The sequence below is a fragment of the Cavia porcellus genome, unplaced genomic scaffold, assembly GCF_034190915.1.
Source record: "Cavia porcellus strain 051 isolate PalLab524CR breed Dunkin Hartley unplaced genomic scaffold, mCavPor4.1 scaffold_31, whole genome shotgun sequence".
Lineage (NCBI taxonomy): Eukaryota > Metazoa > Chordata > Mammalia > Rodentia > Caviidae > Cavia > Cavia porcellus.
Window position 1 is genome coordinate 2,065,117 of NW_026947514.1, and position 25,958 is coordinate 2,091,074.

The 25,958-nt window shown below is 47.8% G+C and overlaps 1 protein-coding gene across 1 annotated transcript in view; it reads right to left on the minus strand.

The window, feature by feature from the left end:
- The window catches only part of Rcor1 (REST corepressor 1), a 98,281-nt gene that overhangs the window by 15,213 nt on the left and 57,110 nt on the right, over positions 1–25,958 (minus strand). Inside the window, exons 3-5 of the mRNA XM_063241101.1 lie at positions 23,088–23,171; positions 3,745–3,797; positions 101–262 (exon numbers count right to left, since the gene is read on the minus strand). Coding sequence (XP_063097171.1) covers positions 101–262; positions 3,745–3,797; positions 23,088–23,171 — 299 coding nt within the window. The remainder of the gene's footprint in view (positions 1–100; positions 263–3,744; positions 3,798–23,087; positions 23,172–25,958) is intronic.

Sequence of the window (25,958 nt, forward strand, 5' to 3'; positions counted from 1 at the left end):
GCATTACTGGAAACAGGGTGTCTATGGTCAAGGGCAAGAGCCATCTCTCAGGCCCCCGGAACACAGATGCTAGGGGAGACAAATACCGGCGGTCTCTTACCATTTGTTGGATTCTATGAAAGGTTTTCCCATGAAAACTAAAGGCTTGCTCAAACAAGACTTTATCTTCTACAGTCCACTCATCTGGGAAAGGGGTAAAGTTGGGCAAATCAGCCAATGATTTTTCAATATTATGCTTATGCCAAAAGAGCATCCCAAGAGCCTAGAAAAGTGATATGAAGGAGACTTTAGACCAAACCACAGAATCAAACACAAAGCTGACGTGATACTGGCAAAATAAAGGCGTATATGATTTTACACTCAGACCAACAAGTAACTGCTTGATTCCTATAAAATGGTAAGTGGAAAATACTGTTCTATGCCCTTTCCCCTCAATATTCTTACTGTGGTAAAATGCACAAAGTTTATCATTTTAGGCTGTCATAAAGTACTGGCCTCTTGCATGGAACATACACATACTGTGTTGGAACCATCTGCACCTTGGGAAACCAAACCTCTGCACTCATTAAACAGTACCTATTATCCTGTCCCCGGCAACCTCCTTCGACTTTGTCTCTGATCAGACTACACTACACCCGTCAGCTAATCAGAACCATCCAGCCTTTGTCCTTGGGATTGGTTTATCTTACCTACTATAGTCTGCAAGGTTCGCACATGGCAGCTAAGGAATTTCCTGCCTTCTCAAGCTGACTAACAAATCATTATATGTATATATCATCGTTTAATCTTTCATCCAGTGGACACTTGATCTCACATTTCAGTTCTTGGGTCCACACCCAGGAGAGGATTCTCCTATCAGTTTGCAAAGGTGCTACTGCACTGTCTTCCCCACCAACAACCTGCTGATCTGCGGTTGGTTCTGCTTGATATTAGCACAGCCATCCCTCTCCGTTACTGTTTGATGAACAACTTTCTCCAGCCTCCCCCTTTCAATCTCCCTGTGCCTCGGCTCGGAGGAGTCTCGAGGTCACAAGCTGCCCTGGCAGGTCTTTCCTCACTCTGCCCGGCCCTGTGTGTCATTCATCTACATATTTCCTGTAAGCCTTCTAGCTTTCTTACTCCTTCATTTCCTGAGTTGCTGTCTTCTTTTATGTTTAGTTGATTACTTGCTGAGAATGTTTAAACTCCCTCCCCTCTCCTCTGGTATATGTACGTGCTGTGTTCTTTTAGTCGCCACAGGGATTACACATCCCATCTAGGATCTGTAACTTTCCATTTTGAGTTTATACCGGTGCAGTTTCAATACTGTACAAAAGCTCAGCACCTTAAACAGTGCTGCCCCACCTCTCAGCTGACACTTTTGTCTCTCAGCATGTTCAGTATACTAAGCCATGGTCTTCAGGACTCCAAGGCTCCTGCGTGAATGATCCAGTAAGATTACCAAGGAGCATTCCTAGTGACAAGGCTTGGTGTGGACATACGTCTATCTTACTTTAAGTCTGCTCAGTTGAGCTGCTCTGATATTTGCATTCATGAGTTCCACAACTTCAGGGAGTCGCATGAATCTCTTCAACAACTGCTGTCTTTCTGTTTTCTCTTTCCGAAACTCCCCCAACACTCGCCATGTTCTCCCACAATACTCATGAGGTCCAATGGGCTGTTGGGTTCTGTTCATGAGAAACTTCTTTTTGTTCCTTAAACTCAATAATTTAAGCTGTTCTGTCTCCAGTTCCCTGATTATTTCTGCCTCTGAATCCCTCTAGTGAATTTTTCATCTGAGTTATCATTTTTAGTTCCAGAAGTTCTTTTTTACTTCATTTTAGGTTTTCTCTTTTTCAGCATTTTAACTCTGCCCATCCATCGTTTTCTTGCAGTTCTCTCTATCTTGCTTGAGTTCTCTGAGCACTTTTACATAGTATGTGCCACTGAGTTTTTCCTTTTAAGGTCCATCCTTTCTGGGTGGTGATCTGTGTTGCCCTCAGGACTAAATGGGCAGCCTCTGCAGGTATTTTCATAACCTACTTCCTTCCCTGGCGCCACACGCTGACTGGCTTTTGGGGACTGTCCTGGGAAGCCCATTTTCCATGGGCAGTCACACAGGGACATCCTAACCTCTCACACCTGCCTTGCCAGAGGGGCTGGGAGACACAAAGGGAGGGGCAGAGGGCCCTGAGTCCTGACGGCAGGAGGCAGGTCACTCCCAACAGAGGGAGGCACTGCACCCCCGTGACACAGAGCAACCGTCAACCCTCAGAGTATAGGTTCCTATATGCTAGAGACAGGGTCTTCTGGTCACCTGGCTCCCGCAAGCCACTTCTGGAATGGTGCAGAGCCCTGTGCTGCAGGGCTGGTGAGGAGACAGGCAGGTGCTACTCGGGGGAGCTACCAATGAAGCCGCAGCCTGCTGCAGACCCTAGACCCTCAAGATGCGCACAACAGACATGGTGTGTGGCGCTGCTGGCGTTCAGGTCCTGGCTCCCCTCTGCTGCCATCCTGGTGTCCACCCACCACGTGCCCTTGTTACCAGTCCCTGTGGCCTTCCATCACTTGCAGTTCTTGAGTTAGAATACAGAGGCCCAGAAACCCTGAATAACCCACTGACTAGTGGCAGCGAAGGGAGGGTGGAAGCAGCATAGCTGGCTCCAGAAGCATCACGCCGTGACACCTCGGGTGGGAGATGAGCAGGGAGTTTACAGAGGCAGACGCTTCACCATTCATAAGGAACAAATTAGAACTAAGAGATAATCCAGCAGTACTCTCCTGCAAAAATCTCCTGCATGACAGTTCTAAACTAAAAATGATCATCTCAAAATGGAACAGGCAAGACCAGTACCCTTAAGCATTCACACTTGTAATCCCAGCTACCTGGGAGGCTGAGACAGGAGGATCACAAGTCTGAGGCCAGCCTGGGTGACTCAGTGACTGCCTGTTTCAAAAGTAAAAATAAACAGAGTCGGGGATGTAGTTAGTTGTTAACCACTTGCTCAACCAATGTAAGGTCCTGGGTTCAATACAAAATACAAAATCAAAACAAAATAAAAAATCCAAACCACTATACAGGTATTATTTAGAAAACTTCCAATAACATTTACAAACATTTTAAAGTTTAAACATTGCTTTTTCTGAACTAGTGTGTGAAGTGTATGAACAGGTTTAGAAAATGAGAAGCCCATTTTTTTTTTGCTTTGGATGATTTCAGAACTACATGAATGTAGACAGCTTTTCTAAAAGCACCTTCAGTGACCAGGGTAAAGCAATTCACAGCCACGCAGAGCTAAGTGAGGGTGCCCACTGTGGAAGCTCTGGGCCCCTTGAGCAGCAGATGAGTGGGAAATGTGGGTGACTTAGAGACTGCCAACACAGACCAGGCCATGGCAGGCACCAATCCCACTTCACATGCTAAAACAGTACTTAGAGCCTGAACACGAGAGGCTGGGGACTGAGCTCAGGGGCATAAGTGCCTGCTTGGCAGGCATAAGGCTGTCATCCTCAGTACCAAAATACCAAAACCTAAGCATGAAATACAATGACCAACACACTGGCAGAAAAATGAGCCTTGTAGTTTTCATATCAAACCTCCAAACAATACTTTTGTAAAAAACCTCAGTCAGACATTTACCCCCGGGAGGTGCGCTGTGCAGTCACCCCGCCGCACCAACTCATCCTGGGTGGCAGACTAGGCCACGACGCCTCCAACTCCACCCCGGGGACCCGCCCTCAACACCGAGGATGGGCAGCCGTTACCTGCTCCATGTTGTACCCGTGCTTCTCCTTGGCGATGGCGATGTACTCGTCCACTGGAAGACAGAGGAGAGACCATCAGAGCGCCAGGTGGGCGGGGATGAGGGCGCCCAGCCCGGAAGTGAGCCCCACAGGGAGGGGCTTACACTGCAGGTCAGCCGGCAGCCACCTCTGCACAGTGAGACTGTAACTACCCTTCAACACATAAACCCAGCAAAAACCTGTGGCTCTATCTAAATTTCCTAAAACTGGTAATACCTTGGGACTGCACTTTGAACAGAAATATGAAGCTGGGGTTGATTTTTACTTTCACTTGAGATTAAAGCATAAGCAACTATATGGGGAGGCTGAGGCAGGAGAATTGCCGTTGAGTTTGAGGCCAGCCTAAGCTACATACATGAGTTCAAGGACATCCTGTGCTACACACCAAGACCTGTCTCAGAAAAAAAAATTCCCCCAGTATGGCCTAAAACGGGGTTTGAACTCATACTCTGGTGTTGGGCGCAGGCGCTCAACATACCATACCCCACCCGGGACTAAGGACCACGCCAGCTTCCGCAATGCACTACGTCCCTCTTTAAATTAGCCAACCCGTGCGCACTTCGTGTTCACTCCGTACTCTGTGGCAACTCCTGATTGGCCACAGCTGGATATGGTAGCCGGAGCCTGCGTCCCATTCCCGCCCTGCTTCCTCATGGCAGCCTGTGATTGGTCACGGCCAAATATATAAACCAGAGCCCGCGTAAATAAACCAGCAGTTAACTGTCGTCCACAAGAGCATCTCCTGTCTCCTGTTTCATTGGGGCTGCGCCGGTCACTCTGGTAGAAAAGGGTTCTGCTACTGCTCAAGCACTGCAGAGACACCAAGGAAAACACACTGGCTATACCCCAGGAGGGGTTCCTGCCCTGTACAGGACAGATGTCCTCAAGGACACGCAGGTCCTCGTCCCATGGTACCGCCCATGCTCACACATGACCTCCCGTTATGAGTCAGAAAACAACACAGGCTAACACGGTAATAAAGTAACACAGAACTCTCCGAAGTGAATAAAATAGAGTGCCACTCTTTTGGACCCTAAATCTCACTCTCCAGGCACAGTGACAAAGACAGAGAACAAGAGGCTCTGAGTGATCCCTGTCCACAGCCACACTGAGGTGGTCAGAGACCCCCAGTCCAGGCTTCCGCCACGGTAGCCTGCTGACCCAGCCGCACCCCGCCCTGCTTCTCCTGCCTATCACTGACAACCAGCACGTGTGTTCTGCTTCCCAGCGAGCATTCCACCACTTGGGAAAACATTTCCCACTGACAAAGGAAAGCCCTAATTCCCACAGCAACACTACAGTGCAACTCAATGCTAATTTGATTCTAAGGCACTAACTTGCTATTTTTCTATATTTAAAACACATACAAATTTGCTGGTTCCTTCTGCAAAAGTCCAATTAACTTGAATGTCAGCAGAAGTCCAATTAAACTGAATGACCTTGGTGTGAACAGAAAAGCTGGCACTGCTCTATAGGGGTGCAGGAGTCTAGAGTCTTCCTTGCTTTTTCCTTCACAATAGGGTACACTCAGTACCTGTCACATTGTCCCTCTCACACTGATCATGGGCCCACTCTGAGGTCCAGTCCCCTCCCCAGTTAGCTAACAATGATGAGGGAGCTGAACCCACCTGGGGTTCAGTGCAGGTGTAAGGCTCAGTCGGGGTAAATACTTGGCTGGGACAGGACGCTGTCCACAAGGCGACACTGCTTCCCAGAGGAGCGGCCTGACAGTCCCACTGCTTGCCTGAGGTCATCTGCATGACCCCAAGGCTGCAAGGGAGTAAGCACTGCGGGCCGTGGGGCCTGAGAGGGACTCTGCCTCTGAGCTGCCTTCTGCACGCCAACGTGCAGCGAAGCTTCAGGAACACGGGTGTGCCGAGTGGGTGCTGGGGCTGGGACACGCTCACTGTCACCATCTTGGGCTTTCTGTCTAGCAAGTCAAGGCAGCACAGGTGAGGTGTGGGCAAGAGAGGCCCAGACCTAAGCCTGGCTCCACAGCGCCTGGCCTAGCCCCAGCCACTTCCTTGGCTGTTCCAGTGTTGAGTAAAAATCACAGGAGGCTGCTGTTCTGGACTGAGCGACCAAACTAGAGACCAAAAGACCTAAAGAGCCACCCAACTTCTGAGGAGCAGAAAGAAGCTTCCCAAACTGTCCAGTTTCCCACGACACATTAGCGCACTCCCAGGTTACTGAATCAGACCTCTCCTGCTCCAGCTTCCCCCAGACCTCATCCCTTTTGGTTTCCGCTTCACCAAGCCCTTCCCTGTGGACAACACCGGCCCCTCTGCTTGGCTTCCCACTCCACTTGGTGGGCTGCAGCGTGCTCCAACTCTGGCTCCCGCTCTTCCAGTGTTCTTTGTTTCCTAACAGGAGACTTGGGCTTTCACAAGCAACCCAGCCCACGGCCTGAGAGGGAAGCCGGGCTGCCTCCCTCCCACTCTGCTCCTCCACAGAGAGCACCTGCTGCTGCCTCCCACACACTTCCTTAAGGAAAGCAATGGAAGCTTTAAGTCCGAAAAAAGAAATGTCACTCCCCGTGCCCCGCGGGCTGCCCAAGCATGGGCACTGGTACTCCCAGGACACCTTCTCGGCAGCAGCGCCCCACTCTGCCCCAGTCACCCCAACCTGTGGGCAGCTGGAGACCACACAGCTCGTTCCCCAGCGCCATGCCCAGCCACAGGGCCAGCGCCCAGCATGCAGTGGGTCAGCAGGGAAGCAGTTGGCAGGCCACCTGCACTCTGCTCTGCTAGCAGCTGTACTGCCCCGTAACTCGATCCTGCGCAGCTCGACAGTTCTTACCTAGGAACTGCGGAGAACCATCTGACCTCACTGCTGATGGACACAGACACGTGCAGCTGGGCTGCACAGGAACAAGGACTGAGGACCTGGACTCTGGTTTCAGTTGGTGTTTTAAGACAGGGTCTTACCATGTTACACAGGGACAAACCCCTGCACTCCAGTGACCCTCCTGCCTCAGGCTCTCACACCAGGACTAAGGCTCATGGCACTGTGACTGGCTCTTTCACAGCTTCTTAGGTGGCAGCACAGGTAAGTGAGAGCTCCTTCATCAAGAGAATGCATACAATTGCTGAAGCCCACTCACTTTTTGAACAATACCTACTGTGTACAGAAAGTTGTGTGCACAGCAGACAGCGTGGGAGGGTGGAGCCAAACGAGGGTCCTGCAGCAGCCCGAGGCTCACACTGTGAGCAGTAGTGTGGCTAGGGTAGCACAGAGTTCGAGGACCCAGAGCACAACAGTGACTCCTGAAAACCTTGAGTGTGTGGTGGTGGCCCTGGTGTGCCTCCTGCCCAGTTTGACACTCACGCCATAGCCAAAAACCCACACATGCAAACCCTACCAAAAACCAAGGAAAAGTTAGTTCCCTAACCTGCTCCTGAGACTGACAGGACAGCGAACAGCTGGGCAGCCCACGTGGTCAGGACAGTGACTGGGGAGCCCCTGTACACTCCAGGCCACATGGACAGGATAAAGGACGGTGCAGAAATGGGGTGAGGAGCAGCCAGCCACTTGTGCTGAGCTTATCGGTCCCTTTCCCCATCTCAACCCAGGTGGGCAGCACCGCACAGGAGGAAGCGCGGGTCCGCAACACCATGACCACAGCTCACCCCACCTCGCCAGGCAATGCAGAGACAGAGGCTGACATGGCAATGTGGCCAAGGAGGGGTTTCTAGCCTCAGCAGGGCCTTGGAGGGACTCTTACTATCACAGCATCTGCATGAACAACAGACATGCAGAAGAAACATGACAGCAATTTCTCTAATTCAAAATAGCACATGGAATTAAAAAACATGTATAAAAAACAAGTATCGTGGAACCTTTTTTATTACTCAAATGAGGGATGGATGATCACTGTGACTCACTGGGAAGCCAAAGAAGCACAAGTCACTTCTGTGACACAACTCTGCCACCTGGCGAGGTTGGACGTCACTGCAGCCCACAGCAACTCCCTCTGCAGAGCTTCCCAAGGGAGGGGTGCCAAGAACAGGCCTGCGTCCTTCCAGGATGGCAAGGACACACTTGCTTCCCAAAAGATGCAGGTTCTGAATGTGGTTCGGTTTCTGCACCCTCCTCCCTGGTCTCACAGACACCATAATCTGGAAAATGAGCAGCTCCAATGCCCATCCTGAGCACGCACCTCCATCCAGCTCTGTAGCCACCAGCCTCAGCGCCCCAGTCCCCCCCCCCCCCCAGCAGTAAGAGTGTGGGCTGTTAGGATCCTAAAAGCTGCTTCCAGGGCAAACACTGCACAACTAGTTCTTAAAACTTTTAAGTGCTGGGCCAGGGATTTAGCTCAGTGGTGAAAGTGCCTGCCTGGCAAGTGCAAAGTCATGAGTTTGAGCCCTGGTACAAAAAAAAAAAGCCAAACCAAAACTCCCTGTTAAATGTAGATGTTTTTCCTCATGAAGAGAATGAGAGAATGACAGCACCCTCTGCCTTCGCCCAGGATGTGTACAGCACCCACTGAGAAAGCCCCACATATGAACTCCCACAGTCATTAGAACGCCACTCAGCTATGACTAATAAAAACAACACGCACCTTTCTTCTTAAAAATTCTCAAAACAAGTCAGGCACGCCGCACAACTGTAATCCCAGCACTCAGGAGGCAGAGGCATGAGGACTCCTGTGAGTTCAAGGCCACTCTGGACTATATAAGACAGGTAAGACCCTGTCTCAAGAACCAAACCAAACCAAACAAACCCCAAAGCAAAATGAGCACAGCAATACCCTTGCATGGAGTCTCTGAACTTCTAGCAACCTTGTGCTCAGATCAGAATCTTCACTCACTGCCTCATCCACTGCTACATACACTTAGCTTTGCAGTGCGAGAGACAGGAGAACTAGGACCTACGTTCCCTGGCTCAGGGAGGGGAGGAAGACACAGAGGCAGAGACGCTGCTCGCTGTGCTCGGGCTGTGGTGTGAAGCTCTCGGCTTCCACTGAGAACCTGCAGCAGGGTACGTGGGGAGCTTTCCTAAGCTGCACAATAGGACACTAACAACTCTGAGGCCGCATCTTACTCCAGGAATAACGGCCACCATCAAGAAACCAAATAGTAACACTGGCAAGACTGAGCAGGGGCACTTGCACAGCTGGTGGGGAGGTGGACTAGAACCACCACTAGGGAAGTCAGTGTGGAGAATCCTCAAAAACAGCAACGCCATGATCCAGTTATTCTACTTCTAGGTCTCTTCCCAAGAACTGAGGCACCATGTTTACAATGATCCGTGAACATCCATGTTCACAGCAGTGTGAATAATAGCTAAGTCTTGGCAGTGGCCTACATGCCCACCAACAAATGAATGAACACAGAAAATGTAGGGTTTACCCACCACAGAAATACTACTCTGCTGTAAAGAAGGATACAGCAGCATCCCTGGTAGGAAAATAAATGAACCTTGTGATTATACGTAAGTGAACTAAACCAGCAACACACTTAAGTGGTGCATAACTTCTCTTGTATGAGAAATCCAAAAGTAAAAGACAGATAACAGCAAAACAGACAGATCTTTTGCAGAAAGAACTAGGACTAGGACGTGGAGACGAAAGCGGGGAATGAAGAGCGAAGTGATCGCGCCATGCACCAACTCCCATGAGAAATGCAGCTGTCAGTGCAGTAAACACGGATAATAACGATAAAACTGTGAAATAAAAGGTACAAATCAAGTAATGTTCCGTGGACAGCAAAAGAAACAAAAGGCACTAAACCATCACAGGCAGCAAAGGCACGGCAGCAGGGAGCTAAAACACAAATGTAAAGAGCTAACATGTATGAGCTGCAGCACCTCCCAGCCCAGAACCAACAGGCTCAGGGAGGGGCTCCACGCCAGCCCTGCCCCCTTCCCATTGCGCCCCAACAGCCATGCCTCCCCCTGGACCCCACCCCTGCAAACCCATGGCCACAAGTCACTCGGCAAAGGCACTATCTTCTGAGAGACACGTCACTAGGCGTGACCTTTCGTGTCATCGTGCAGACCACACCCCACTGCATGGATGTGCCTTACATCATGGTACGGAGGGCAGCGGGCCCTGATGGGAAGTGTTGCACGTGAGGTCTGTCGCGGCTGGACAATGCCCGGGCGCAGCTGAGGCAGAGAAGATGACATGCACCCAGGAGCCAGAAGCCTGTCCGGGCACGAACCTAGCATGCACACAGACATGGACAGAAAGACACACACACACAACCTTACCAAGTACACAACATTAAAGCATTACAGTTTTGGCAATAAAAAGATTACAATGATATTAAAATCACAGAAACAAGAAGTGTGCTTTTGATATGATTATATAAAGTGAGGCTTCCCACTTGACAGGCTTTTTTTATTCTGTCTGGGAAGTGGTGGAGACGGAGCCTCGCACCCCCCCCCAACACCCCTCACCCCGGTCCCTTGAGCTGCACCCCTCCACCCCCCTCCCCGGACCCCTCTGAGCTGCACCTCTCCACCCCCCTCCCCAGACCCCCCTGAGATGCATCTCTACAACCCTTACTTATGGATTCACTTGTGTGAACAACCTCTCCTGCGGGGGCACAAATAATTACCTGCACTGTCTTAAATCCTCTTGAGTCTCACTGGCCTAGTCCTGGGTTCCATCCCCAGTTGGGGCAGATGGGGAGCTTCCTGAAAATATTCCTGCTTTCAAGGACACCTCCTGCTAGGGCTCTGGGCAAGGTAGCGAAGGGCGGCTTAGAGAATGATTTAAAACTGTAACTGTACCTGCTGGTGGTCCTAGCCCCTGCCTTCCACACAACCCAATCCACATGTACAGTGGGACCCGTGGGATGGTCCTACATGTCACTTGGGCGCTGTGGAGACGGCGAGGCTGTCCCGGAAGGCTCTGCCACAACATGCTTCCCTTGTGTTACCTCCCCTCGCTGCAGGTCTGTCGGCCCACAAAGCAGAGGCTGAACCACAGGGGACCCCAGAGGGTGAGGTGACAGCTAGTTCCACCATGGGTGTGTGTGTGGGGGGTGTTTGAATCTTGCCTGGTTGTTTTCTTTATCTAATAAGAAATCTTCAGTGAGCACTGCTGCAGTAATGGGTTCTTTCACAGCTTTCAAAATCGGCTGCAGCAGGGTGACATTTCACAATAACCTGAAATGTCATTCTGGCACATGGCACAGCCCTGCAATCCCAGCAGGAGGAGGAGGACTGCAAGTTCGAGCCCAGCTCTGACAATTTAGTGAGGCTGTCTCAAACCATAAAAGAGCCAGGGACGCAGCCCAGAGCAGGGCCCCGGGTCAACCCCCAGTAAAAGGGTGGCAGTGCTAAGGCTGTCGCCTGAATTCTTTCTCAATGATTTAACGAATCCTTCAGGTCTACTGTGCACCTGGAACTGCTCCTACAGCTGTGACCAGACAATCCCTTCTCTTCTGGAGCATACCGTTGGGCTGCAGAAGGAAGTGACTGCACAGATAATTACCTGCACTGTCTTAAGTGCCAGAGAGACACAGTTACACATGCACTAACTGGGAAACCTGATCCACACAGCGGAGGAGGCAGACAGCACCACTGCCCGGCGTGCTCCTGCTGCGCAGTGAGGGAGAACAGGGAGACTCTCCATGCTCAGGAGCAGACAGGGCTACAGAAGTTAAGCTCCAAGACAGAACATCATCAAGGATCAAAATGTGGCTGTTTTAATCACAAGCACACTGGAGCTAGCAGCCATGACATACAGCATGACGCCGTCTGTGCTTGAAGTCAGTGCGCACAGAAGCACACGGAAGAGACCAGCTCGCAGGCTAATGGTGTCACATCCACACAGCAGAAGGCTGGAGCTATGGCCTGGTGTCAGCACACCCAAGGCCCTGGGTTCTATGCCCAGCACACCTCGAGACAAAAACCGTGGCATGAAGGGCTACAAGTCATTCTTAATAACAAGCACACAGACAGGCAGGCAGGTAGGCGGATAGATAGATGACATATGTGACCTGTTTTTTTGATACTGGGGATCAAACTTGTGACCTGCACTTGCCAGGCAGGCGCTTATGCCACTGAGCTAAATCCCAGGCACACATATGTGACTCTTTTCTGAATCATTTGAGCATGGATTTTCATCATTATGGGCTCAGTTTCTTAACCATTACATGTGTGCTAAGAGTAGAAATCTCTTACACAAGCACAGAACCATAAATTAAACACTGCAAAAATCTTTAATCTGCATTCCTATTCCTATCTGGATACTGACCATAAAATATGCTTTGTATTTGCTAAACAATTTTAAAGTAAATGTCAGCTATTTTGTCTCATTCCTACATATGTCAATGTGCATGTTGCTTTGAAATGCAGGCTACTTTGTTACCATAATGTGGTAACTACAACTAAGAAAAGTAGCAAGATTCCTGGGCATGAGAAACAATGCTGTATTTCCTAGATTGTCTAAATGTGTAGACCTAATCCAGCAGTTTGGAACAAATACATTCTGTAATTTACTGGTAGTGTTATAAACCAGTTTTACTACTTTGGAAAATTCTTTGGCACAGATTTCTTAAAGCTGAGCATCAACATTCCAAATGGACACCAAGAACTGTTCCTGGAGTGGTATCTGTAAGAGACAAAACTGGAAACTACTGCAATGTCACTGTCAACAAAAAGATAAATACAGGATACCTGAACAGATTTTTTGGCAGGGTAGTACTGGGGATTGAACCCAGGGCCTTTACAGTGAGCCCTTTTTTACTTTTCATTTTGAGACAGGATCTTGCTAAGCGGCCAGGCTGTGCTGAATCTGCAATCTTCCTGCCTCTGCCTCCCAAGTGCTGAGATTACAGTGACCACCACCAAGCCCCACTTGATGTTTTCATCTGATGTCCATTCCCTCTAAAGCAGGACCCCAAACCAGGAACCTCAGGCCCTTAGAAGAGAACCTTTCCAAGGATGAACGCAGCCTTCGCTCCAGTGACGTGCTGCAAAGTTCCTCCTACCACAAGGTTATCTTCTTATCAGGGGAGCGGGCAGCTATGCAGTGTGGGAACCTGCAGGCCCCATGATGCCTCCCTCAGGGGGAAGCGCAGCAGATGAGGCCAGAGTGCAGAGGATGGCAGACAGGCTGAGGGCACGCTGCAGGCATGGGAGCCAAGGCAGAGTGACTCTGACATTACAGCAGGGACAGGGACGCCAGTTCTGTTCTACAAAGCTCCTCTCATTTTGGCCAATGCTACAGCACTCAGTGAGAAAAGAAATGGCAAAAACATTTCCACACTACTTAAAAATCTCTTTACCCACAGCTCTTAATTTCGGAAAGCCCAGCTAATCCAGGCTTACCCTATCTCTACCCTGTTCACCTTCGGGTCAGAGAACAGGGACTCCTGGGAACCCATGCTCCGTGTCACGCGGAACCCAGAAGGCTGGAGCCTGGACAGGGGTGCAGGCTGTTCTGAGCTCTGTGCTCTCTGTCGTGGTGAGTAAGTGCTCCCTGCAGGGGCAGTGGCACAGAAGAAAATGCAGAGTGCTCAAGTGACCCACATGGTGCAGCAGAGAGCTGGAAGTCTGGATCTCCAAGCCCCTGCCCTGAGGGGCTGACACTGGGCACACACACCAAGGCCCCCACGCAGCCTCACTCACCATGCACTGGGGACACTGACCTGTGGCAGCACTGTGATGACAAAGGAAGGTGACATGGGGAGGTGAGGTGCTGAGGGGCTCCCAAGGCCATGGGATGCCCGGGCCACAGCAGAAGGGCAGCAGGGTAACCCAGAGGCAGTGCCACAGAGGACCCTGAGTAAGAGCATGGCACTCAGGGACGGGCAGTGACTGTGCGGGCCCCACGGCAGTCGCTGGCCCAGCTGGGGAATCACGGGAACTGGAAGGAATTGGGCACGTGGAGGCTACGCTTTAGGACACGGGTGAGTGAGGACACCTAAGGCCGCACTCTCCCAAGGTGACAGTCCTGACAGCCCCAAAGCAGAGCCCTGATGCAGGGCCAGGGAGGACTACCATCACCGGAAGGCCGCCAGCTTAAAATCTACTTTGAAATCCCTGGTCTGACCTTGCCTTGTGATGTAATTTTAAATTATATACCCTTTGCATGTTTTTTGTTTTTTCCAAATCCATTTTATTTCAAGGATAAAAAGAAAAAAAAGAACCCAAAAATTTTGAAACATCAATCAAGGACATGTTTTATATATTAACTTTTGTTTATCGTTAATACCAACTTAAGCTTCTTACTGTCAGGCACTAGTTTTTCTTTCTTCTTCCTCTTCTTCTTCTTTTTTTTGGTACCAGGATCAAGCCCATGACCTTGCACTTGCCAGGCAGGTGCTTCTGCCACTGAGTTGAATCCCCAGCTTCCTAGTTTTTCATTTTTGTAAAATATTTTTAATTTGCAGTCAAATGCAAGTAACTATACAAACAGCTCCTATACATATCCTACAAAACACCACGCACATGTGAGCGCAGGACCATCTGTCTGATTGCATGCCCAGCAGCCAACAGTCGCCTCCCTAAGCTGCCTGGAAGCAGCCCGATATGGGAAACACTGCCTCCGAGCTGCCCACAGAGGCAGCCACCAGATCCAATGTACTCACCTCTTTCAAGTCCTACCTTTAAAAAAATTGCCCTGTGTCATCAAACTTTCCAATGGGAAACAAACTACCCAACACCCAGATTTTTTTTTTTTTACTTTTTTTTTTGGTCTTTTTCGTTTTTACCGGTACCAGGGATGGAATTCATGACTGCCTGCTTGCAAGGCAGGCACTTATGCCAATGAGCTAAATCCCCAACACCCAGATTTAAAGGCTAAGGTTTCAAAGGCTTCAGACGGTGCTCAACTCACGCAGGGGAGGGGAGGGGCGGGGCGCAGCCCAAAGGGAAGGGCCTGACCCACTCCTTCCCCAGCAAGCAGGCCAGGCCAGGTCAGAGCCCTTCAGGGCCACCTCCTTTGCAGGAGTCTCCTGGTCGCCACCATCAGTCACTGCCTTCAGGTCACTTTCCTCTCAGCTTATGCTTAAGCCCCAGGCCACAGGACAGCAGCACATGAGCTGAGTGGTATTGTAAACATTTTGCCTTCCCTAAGTCAGTAAAAGAAAGGCCACTGGGCTGGGGTTGTAGCCCACTTCTACACACTTCCAAGCAGAAAAGACCATCTAGTTAAAACAACAATAAAAGGCTTTTGAGAGTTCTTACTAACACAGCCATTTCCTTCACTGACCTGCCACTACAAACCTGGAGAGAGGGACGCATAGCACAGAACAGGACAGGAGGACACAGAAGAGGTCCCCGGAGGCAGCTGAAGTGCTGAGGATGTTCCTGGAGGCGGGGTGTGAGCCCTTTGTGGAGTGAGCAGCAGAGCAGTGCAGGGTCCCTGTGCAGAGGGCCAGCAATCCCACTTCTGGATAAGATCCCTGGCCCCAACTCCAAGCACCTTCAAAGGCTCCTGCCCTGCAGCCTGATGACCTCAATTCCTTCCCTGCACCCTGGCACTGGCACAGACAGCCCTCTGTCCCTGACACTTCTGCAGGTCACAAGTCTATAAAGAATCTCTAATGTAAATCGTGCCACTTCTAGCCACATATCCCCCAAGAAGTTCTCAGCCCTCCAAGGAGCCACTTGCGTCTGCAGTTTCTTAGCTTTCCAGTTCCCAGAGACAGCACAGTCACACGGGAGGCTCTCCTTCCCCACACCACCCGACTGGTCCCACTAGGCACTTGCAGCGGTCTTGAGTATCAACAGTCTCCTGCAGTTCCCAACCAGGAGGAGCCAGCGTCCTCTACGTCATCCTGGGGAGGGGGACACAAGTGGGGCCCAGGGACTCTCATGCACAGCAATTCCAGAGGCGGCTGCCCTCTTCCAGTCTTGACCTTTAGCCCTCTGACTCTCACCACGGGACAGCAGGACTCAGGTCACCGACCCATCTAGCTATTTCCAAGATCACTCTGGGGAGCACTGCTGAAACTCTGGTGCTCTCTTCCAGCTCCTGAGGATTATTTACATCATTCAGCATGAACTATGTCTCCAAAGGGCACATTTCCTAGGTGTATTTCAGAGGCTGTAAACGTGATTAAATGATTTTTACTTAGACACAGCCCAAGGCAACTCATGTGATATTACTAATATTTCAAGTATTTCATTATCCTTTATTAAAAGAAGCAGCACAGGAAGACCGATGTGTGCAGTAAATGCAGACTAGAGACCAGAGCTCTAGCACAAACTTGGCTACTAGCCGGCTGAGAGGCTGAAAACATTTGATTAAATACCTACAGAACTCATCTTTTACTTCTAAAAAGGTCTAGAACAAATATCTGGAAATCATTTGTTCAGATGCCCTCCAATCCCCACTAGAAAATAAATTCCCCAATGGAAGAACTGGTGCACACCTGTCATCCCACTTGGAAGGCTGAGGCAGAACTGTCCTGAGTTAGAGGTTGGCCTGGGCTATACAGCGAGTCCCAAGGCTAGCCTGAACTACTGAGACCATCTCAAAAATGAAACAGAAAAGCTTCCTGAATCCTCTCCTCATGGACTCCTATTCACACAAAACTGCAAACAAAAATCAATAAACTCCAATTTAATGAACCTTTATCAAGACAATTTGAAGAGGACTTCATGCCACAAGAATTTACCTTCAAAGATAAGTGCATGCACCTGAAATACAGAAGAATGAAAGTGGCACCAGATAAGAGGAAAACCCCACAACAATGAGAAAAAGAACAAAACAATGGATGAAGATCAGGCACACGCACGAATCAACACAAATGAAATGAAACACACTCCTACTTTCCAGCCCAGCTCCTGCTCCTTGCTATTTCTTCAGGAGTAGAAAATTTACACACAAACACACACACACACACACACACACACACACACACACACACACACAGGATTAGAACAGCTCTATGCTTCCCGCTAAAACTAGAAAAAAACGGATACCTTAGTGAGGGAATAGGATAACAGGCCAAGACACAGCCAGAAAATGGAATGTCACTTGACACTGGAAAGACAGCTGTCAGGCTTCAGAGGCCTGGGGGAAGCTGAGGCACACAGTACAGGTGAGGAGCCAACCTGCAAGGGCCTCACCAAGTGACCCCAACTTGACGAGCTCTGCAAAAGGCCCATCTAAAATCGTGGGCGGACAGAGGCAGAAGTGAGCAATCAGCCAGGACAAAGGGACGACACTCAGAGGGCAGAGAACGGAGAAAATCCTCTGCTCTGCAACTGCCAGGGAGGAAACACTTGCTGTGTCCCATGTGGCAGAGCCCTCCTATCAGCCAGCATGAACCCTGGGTGCCCGGCAGCTGTGCCACCTGATCCCTCTGGAGCATGCGCTGTCTGTGGCGGGGGGGGGCTGGCTACAGGTATATGAGGGATGGAAGGATTCCTTAAGCGTTCTGCTTTACTTAACTGCAAACCTAAAACTGCTCTTTTAAAAAGTCTATTTTAAGAATGGAATGAAAAAAAGATCTATTTGCTTAACCCTGCGAATTTTATTTCCAGAGCTTGATCCTTTAAAAATATACTCCTCTGGCTGGGCGTGGTAGCACAAACCAGCAATCCTAGCACTCCTGGAGACTGAGGCAAGGAAATCACAACTTTGAGTTAATCCTGAGCAACGCACTGTCTTTGCAAGACCTTGTCACAAAATAAAAAATAAAAATGTCTGAGGATATAGCTTAGTGCCGTGATCCTGGGTTCAACCCCAGAACCACCACCACACAGGCAAATAGTTATCTGGCCAGGCATGATGGCCCATTCTTGTTACCCAGTAACCTGGGGGATTGAGGCAGGAGTATCACAAGTTGAGAACAGCCTGACTGTGAGATCTTGTGTCAAACAAAAACTTTACAAGGGTTGGGATACAGCTAGTACACAAAACAAAACCACCGCCCATGTTATCTCTGACTTAACCCAAAGGTCCACCCTGGAGAATATGTCACTGAGCTATTCTGTCATGGGAGTGTCAAGTGGACCCCGTCCCACGCAGGCTCTCTCAGGTGGTACGGCACACGGCAGCCTCTAACTCCTCATGAGCAAACAGCACCATACCAAATCTAGCACAGGAAATGGTGCCGCCCACAGACCGTAAACACGGATGTGCTAGGCTGCTGATGTGGCGTGGCATGCTGTCTTATAGTTCTTTTTTACAATTGAAGTGTGCTCTAAATTGCAATTAGAGCTGAGGAATACAGCTCAGCCCTGGGTCCAATCCCCAGCACTGCAAAATGAAAACAAAGTAAGAATCGAAAGCATAATATAGTAAATATCTCAGCAGTAACACAGTACTACCCTGTACCATGGTAGGACAGGCAGCACCAGCACCACAGAGTCCAGAAATGCAACACTACAATGGCATCAGGAGCAACACATTATACTCCATTATGCTTTTTCAAATCTTATTTCAATTATTCATATACACACATTCTCCTTTTGCGGCGTGTTATTCTGAACTGAAGCCAGGGCTTCACACATGCTAGACTTTACCACTGAGCTACAGCCCCAGTTCTTTTACAGTCTTACGAGCTCACCATACATGTGTTATCAGACATATCATTTTGCTACATATGACTATAAGGAAGAATGTTTACTATAGCTTTATTAAAAGGTTTGTTAAAACACCGTGTGACTCATATCCATCAACAGGCAGGCCTTTTTTTAAAAGACTGAATTATGACACTCTTATGGCTTGTATCTAGATGTCTCCCCAACACCTCATGTGGTCACGGGCGGGCCTTTTCAGAGGGAGCCGGATCTGTGGGGTGTGACTGTTTTGGCATGGTTCTGGGTAGGACTAAGGGTGCAACTGCCTGCTGTGAGTGCCGCTGCTCATCCTGGAGAGGACGAAGGGATTGCAAGAGGGCCGGCGTCACTACTTGCCATTGCTGTTCTTTGCTACGTCTCTGCGTCACTGCTTCTGTGTGCCACGGACCACTTCTCCTCTTCTGCCATGCCGTGCCGTGCCGTGCCACCCCACCTTGGAGCCAGCTGACAATGAGCTGAAACCTCTACAAACTGAGCTACAGTAAATCTTTCCTCCTTCATCCGTGGGTGTGGGCTATTTTTCTCAGTAACAGGAAAGTAACTGAAACAAATGCCAACCTTAGTTTGGTGAAGTAAAGATTCAGGGAACTGTGTATGTGCTGACTAACAAACTCCTGGACATATTTTTAGGAGTAAGATGATGAGGAAGTCATAGAAGAAACACATGCATTATAAATGACGTGCCTGGGAGGGCTCTTGCTAGCTACATTATACATACTATTTGAATTTTGTACAACAGAATTTATCTTGATAAGCACAAAATAAACATTAACTTATTTTTGTAAGAACCACACATAATCCTATGAGGCAGAATCTCAATAGCCACTGTGAGAAGAAACAAACCAAGAAGAGAAGGTCGGGGTCTACAGACAGAATTTCTGGAGAACTGTTAAAATCTGTATGTGCCCCCATATATTTCTACCTAAAATCCAAACTGATGACGAAACCGAGACTTTTAGATTCCTTTAAAATGAAGAAGAAAGCTAAGAAGAGACTTCTTTTCTCCTGTTTACTGTGGAAGGGGGGGGGGAATGGAGGGTGAAGAAATGCTACAAGACGTGTTAACGTTCACACTGTCATGCGTCAGGAAGCTGCGCTGTGACTGGGCTGTGACTGCGTCAGAAAGCCTAACAGGGAGACCACCAGCCAAGGAGCTCCGTTCCTGTCCCCGCACTCATCCCCGTCCCCACACTCCCTCGGAGAGACTTCTCTCACGCCAAGAGGCCCATTACTGCGCATCCTTGCTCCCGGCAGTGAGACTCATCCCTCCCAAACCACCACACTGTTCTTAGGAATGTAATGCAAGAAAATACTAAAATCAAACAAAAAGGGCCAGGCTCTGGGACTCAGTTTTTCACTGCAGCCTTTCCTTACAATAGCAACAAGTCAGAAGCAACCTAAATTTTGAACAGAGGAATGGTTTAATGTGCTAACTCACCCATTCCACGGAATACCGCGCAGTTACTTAGAATGCATACAGCTGCTTTAACGCAGAAAACGCCAAGCAGTGTTCAGGACAGCGCTGCCACCTCACTGACGCAAATATGCGCAGGAGAAAACGACTGGTACAAACTCTACATGGCATTTACCAGTGTCCTGGAGTGATAGGAAAATGGGTCCATTTCTTCCTTATTTTTTGTATGTCTTTTAAACTTTCAACAGCATATAAATGTTACTTTTCAATTAGTTTTCAAAATTTTAATTAATAGGGCTTCCAATAAAACTGCAAACTTATAGAAAAACTACTGCTTAAAATATTAACTATTTTTCTGTTCTTTTCTTCTAGCTCTAAGAAAAATAAAATATTAAAGTTAAAATCTTACTCCCAAGAGTCCTACTCGTAGGGCCGGGCATGGTGGCCCATGCTTGTAATCCCAGCACTCGGGAGGCTGAGACAAGAGGATCACTCTGAATTTGAGGTCAGCCTGGTCAGCCAGAAAGACTCCACTAAGTAAGACAAACAGACAAGAGAGAAAAATGCAGTCTTGCCCTGTCCGTGCCATCCTGCCACCATGGTAATGCAGAGAGAGGACTCAGTCTCTCCAAGAGGGAGCTTCGGGTGTAAGGACACCAGACACCACCACACGCTCCCCATGTGCAGCCCATGTGAGTGCAGCACCTCCTGGACCTGGAGAAAGCCATCTGTACAGTGGGGACAGAGTCCCTCCACCCCTGTTGCCATGGCAACTACAGGCTGCGGGCCCAGGAGAACATGCTGCGCTTTGGCACCCCACTCAGCGAATGTTCTTATGTTCCCCCGGTACGCAGTTCTGGGTACCACAACCAGAAATTGGCATTGTGACCAAATAGCGTCTATCCAGGAGGGCACAGAGGTGCACACAGAACCCCAAATCCAAAAAAGCAGCAGAGGGGACAGATGACAGACTAGGAGTCAGACAGAAGAGACTTATTCAGCAGAGCTCAAAAACAACATTTTACAGATCCCGGGAGGCAGATTTTCAGTTCTCTCTATGAAAAGGACAACCTGCTCAAAAATGGCTGGCTGCTTTTGTAAGTCACCGCCAGTGCTCAAGGAGGAGAAAAAGCAAAATGAAAGAACCAGGAAATACTCAGAAAGATCTGCCCAAGCACAACAAAGGTATCAAGAGCAGCAATGCTGCTCTTCTGCTAATCTGCTCTGTAGTGTGACCGCAGAGATCAATCCCAAGGCCTTTGACTGGAGCCACATTCCCAGTCTTTTAAATTTTATTCATTTATTTATTTAGACACAAGGTCTTGCTATGCAGTTCAGGCTGGCCTTGAGCCCACTTTGTGGCCCAAGCTGGCCTCAAACTTCAAGTGATCCTCCTGCCTGATTTCCCCAGTGCTGGGATTACAGGTGTGCCTCACCACACCCAACAACCCTTTTTTATTTTGTGAGACAGTATCTCGATGAATCACTAAATTGCCCAGACTGGACTGGAATTTGGGATCCTTCTGTCTTAGCTGCAGTGCTGGGGTACAAGCCATGTATGCTTTTCTTATAAACACATAAAACAGCAGAATGACCAGGATTTAGCTCAGTGGTTTAAGTGCCTGCCTAGTAAGTGCAAGGTCATAAGTTTGATCCCTGGTACAAAAAAAAAAAAAATATATATATATATATATATATAAAGTTTTAAAAATTAAAAAAAATAGGATGGTGGTGAAATTAAGAAATTAAAAAACATAATACTAAAAAGAATATTTTATTATTGCTAAATTTAACATTGCTAAAGTTGAATTTCTTATGCTCTGTGGCAGGCACTGTAGAAAAATTAAAGGGATCCCTCTGGGTCAAAATTAAATGTGCTTATGTACGAGCTCTTACTAATTTACATATGCTAACATAGGTGTTGAACATTCAACAGGATGATACATACTACAAGGGATCCCTAACACTGATTGGCACTAGAAACTGTTAACACCTATTTTAATAGTGCAAAACAATCTGGGAAATGCTGATTAAAGCTGAAGAGTTCCAGCTTTTAATGATGTACCAGACTCCTTAAAAACATTATGGATATACTTCTAAACACTACAGCCTTCAGAATAATGATTCTTAGGCTACATACTTGTCAAATAGCTCTTTAAGAATTCAAGGTCTTGGGGCTGGGGATTTAGCTCAGCGGCATAAGTGCCTGCCTTGCAAGCAGGCAGTCGTGAGTTCGATCCCTGGTACCAGTAAAAACGAAAAAGACAAAAAAAAAAAAAAAAATTCAAGGTCTTGGGGCTGGGACTTTAGCTCAGTGGTATAAGTGCCTTCCTGGAAAATGTGTCATGAGTTCAATCCCTGGTACCAAATATAAAAAAAAGAATTCAGGTCTTTCAAAAAAAAAAAAGAAAAATTCAAGGTCTTAGGCAGGATGTGGAGGTGCACACCTGTAAACTCAACACTCAGGATGCTGAAGCAGGAGGATCATTGCAAATTTAAGACCAGCCTGTGCTACAAAGTGAGCTCAAGGCCAGACTGAACTGCGCTGCAAGACTGTCTCAAAAAGACAAAAAAAAAAAAAAAACACTTCAAGGTATTTTTCTTAAAAATTTAAAAAAAACCCAAACCTTGCAAAATCCTGCATGTGATTTCAGAGTTAACACACCCTGCAAATTCCATCCATAGGCCACCACTAATAAACTGGCAAAGGGAGGATCTATCCACGCTCAATCAATGAAGGAAATAAGGACTCTGTAAATGCCAAGGACAGGGAGACAGCAGCTACTTACTCTCAAGTAATAAAGGAAATAAGGACTTTGAAAATGCCAAGGACTTGGTTAGGGTAATACAGCAGCTATAAAATTACCTTTATAAGACATCATGAGCAGCAGGCACAGAAGCAATTAATATCATCAACAGTCATAGAACCCCTACCCTGAAAACAAGAAAGCCCAAAGCAATTCAGGTCACAGCATTTGCCTAATAAAATCTCGAATACTGTCTATACCCAAATCAAATGCTTTGCTTCCGCCAGGCTCAAGTCTCACATAATGAAGTCTATTCCCAAGAACACCTCTACCCTGTGTAAGCCTTGAAATGATAATCTGCTCAACTCTTCTTTTTGGTGATCTGTAAACTCCCAGTTAGCAACGCTGCACCCTGCACGCAGCTCTCCCTCCACTCGGGGCCATTCTCCTAGACTGGGTGGCACACAGCGTTTGGGGGCACAGGAAGTGAGGAAGCCACAGGTTAGGCATCTTTCAAGCGACAGCCCACTGTTGTGAAGCGCACACTTTCAGACTTCAGATGACTGTAAAAGACAGTATGAGAGAACGAGGCCTGCGTGGGGATTCTAACTTTGCAGTGCAAGGTAGGAATGAGGTGCTCCAGGACTTACGTTTTGCCTCCGACAGGTTCTGATTGGGCGACCAGACCAACATGCCGAGATTGTCTCGTTCCTGACTGCGCCTTGCGAGTTTGGCTTGGGAAAGAAAAGAAAGTCCTTATTACAATTTAGCAGACACAGCAGGAAAGAGTAACAGCAAGATTCCGGTCCTGTAAGCCTCTGACTAGAGACCTTACCCTTTCACCAAAGCTGCCCGGGCACCGCAGCAGGCCTGCCTCCAGGACTGCTGTTGGCCTGTGATTTACAGAACACACAGTTCAATGCAACACGGGTGTGACTCACTGCCAGCTGCTGGGTGAGGGCCTACCGGGCACAGAGGGCTCTTGTAGGCACAGTCCCAGTGCCCCAAGGATGACGCCCTCATAGTCTCTACCAAGTTAACGTCTTGACAACAGGGATCCAAGAATTCTTTCAACAGCCTTATTAAAGAATAACCATTAAAAAGTTTAATCAGAAAAATGATCTTCTAAAATGCATTTTTAGGGCTGGGGATTTAGCTCGGCAGCGTAAGTGTCTGCCTGGCAAGCACAAGGTCATGAGTTTGATTTCGATCCCTGGTACTAAAAAAAAAAAGTAATAATAATAACAATAAATGCATTTTAAAATTCTTAACAATAGGTCAACAGGTTTACCCATACCCATGTTAATATTTACAACTGGATTCACAGCAAGCATCATGCATTTCAATAGAAACATTTGAAATGGGTCGGGGGGGGGTTGGTTTCCACCCTTGCTGTACTGCTCATGCTGACCTCAAGCTTGTGATCCTCCAGCCTCAGCCTCCCTAGCAGCTGGGAATCCTAAGTATGCACCTCTGCACCTGATTAAGATGGCATCTTTGAAAGGTAACTAAAGACTCAAGAGCTTCACCAACCAAAACTTCTAGGGGTTAAGCACAATTATTCTAAAGGCACTTGTGGCCCTTTTTATTCCTTCCTTAAATAAACTCCTCTGAAAATGTGATGAAAGGTATGGATACCACTCAACAAGAAAAAGGAAAAGACAGATATAAAACATAATCCTTCCCACATTTTAAATGATTTCAGGAAATTCACAATCTGGCAAATTGAATTTATGTGTTAGATAAGAACAAACTATAAAGGATGAGGGGGCAGGAATGTGACCCCTAAAATTGGTGGCAGGGGGATGCCTTTGAGCATATCTTTTCTATAGTCCAGACTTGTATAAAAATATTAATAATTTTTACCTATCTAAAAACAAAGTCTACAGATACAGTCTACTCCCCAAAAACCTGGATAGCATTAACTCCCCCACAAAGTCCCTCCCTTCCTCACCCCAAAAGGTCCCACTCCTGATATTATAGACGCTAAATTGGGCAGAATTACTGTAGGCAGTCAGGTGGGGCTGGGCCCTTGAGGGAGTCGGCACAGAAGACGGCGCACATCACAGCTCGGCTGGAGGCGCATCTATTGGAACACAGGACCTGAGATAAAGATGGAATGAGGAGCTTCATGTCTCCCAGAGCTGTAATTGGTATCACCTGGTATAATAAAATCCAGATAGACATCAGTCATCCCCAAGGGTGACCAGGAGCTCCTGACCCATCCCTTCCTAAAAATGTCTGTTCTTTCTATGTACCCTTGCTCTGTGACCTGCTCCCCACTAGATCAATAAATTCTAAGTAGCTATACTTGTCATCTTACTGGTTGATCATAGTTTTGATCCATGTTGTACCCATCTAATAACGTTGTGTCTGCCTCAAGATTTTGCTCTACAAAATCTTTTTAGAGAAGTGGGATCCATGGCAACCCACTTTTGAGTCCCCTCCTGTCTCTTACGAGCCGTCTTTCTCAATAAATTTGTCCCACTTTTTTTTTTGCTACAAGAATCAAACTCAGGACCTTGTGCTTGGCAGGCAGGTCTGTACTACTGAGCTACCCCACTGGCCCAATTTTTCCTACTCTTAACCTCCACTGTTCCTCAGAATTCATTCTTCGATTTCAGGGAAGACAAACTCAGCACACCTGACATCTACCACATTGGGAATTACATACTCCCTAATACTCATGCTTGGACAATAAAATGTCACATAAATTCCGAAGAAGACAAACACATCATCAAAAAAAAATTTGCAAATAAACTCACGAAAAGACATTTGTCATTAGGGAAAGGGGATCTGAAGCTGCTAAAACTCTGTAACTTATCTACAAGAGAGTATAAAAATTGAAGACATTGACAATACTGAAGTCTGGTGGAAGTGGAACTCTGGACAGCTGACAGGAATATAAAACGGTATTATCACTTTGGGGGAAAAGTCACCGTTTCCTAAAGTTTAGCATGTCCAAGCAACAGAATATACCTCAGCAATATAAAAGAAAAACGAACTAAAAACTAGAAGAATAAATCTCAAAATAGTTATGCTGAGTGAGAGTTACAGAATGAAAGGGGTAAGACATTTAGAAAGAATTGTACAAGGCTGGCCAGGAACTAAAGGGAATTGAATTCGCACTCTGCACCCGCAGCAGGACTGCAGTATACACGTACAGGAATGCACATGCTTACTTCACATGTCTGCCTACCGTAGAGGCCGCTGGAATACAGACAATCCAGTCGCTGCAAGTTCAGAGCTCCCAGACAGAGTTACTAACCACCACTCTACAATAAAGTAAAGTGAGACTCCTAAAAGAAATGCTATATTCCAGGGCTGGGGCAACAATATTACCAAATGAGCTCTGAATATTTTGTTTTGCCAGAAAGAAAAAGAATGTCCAAAGAACAACAGACTTTACCCCCTACATGTTCAATCCAGAGGATCTGAGCAAGAAAGTAAATGCTATTAAAGCAGCAACCTAAGTCTATACTGATATAAATACACAAAAGCACAGATAGATAACTAGAGGT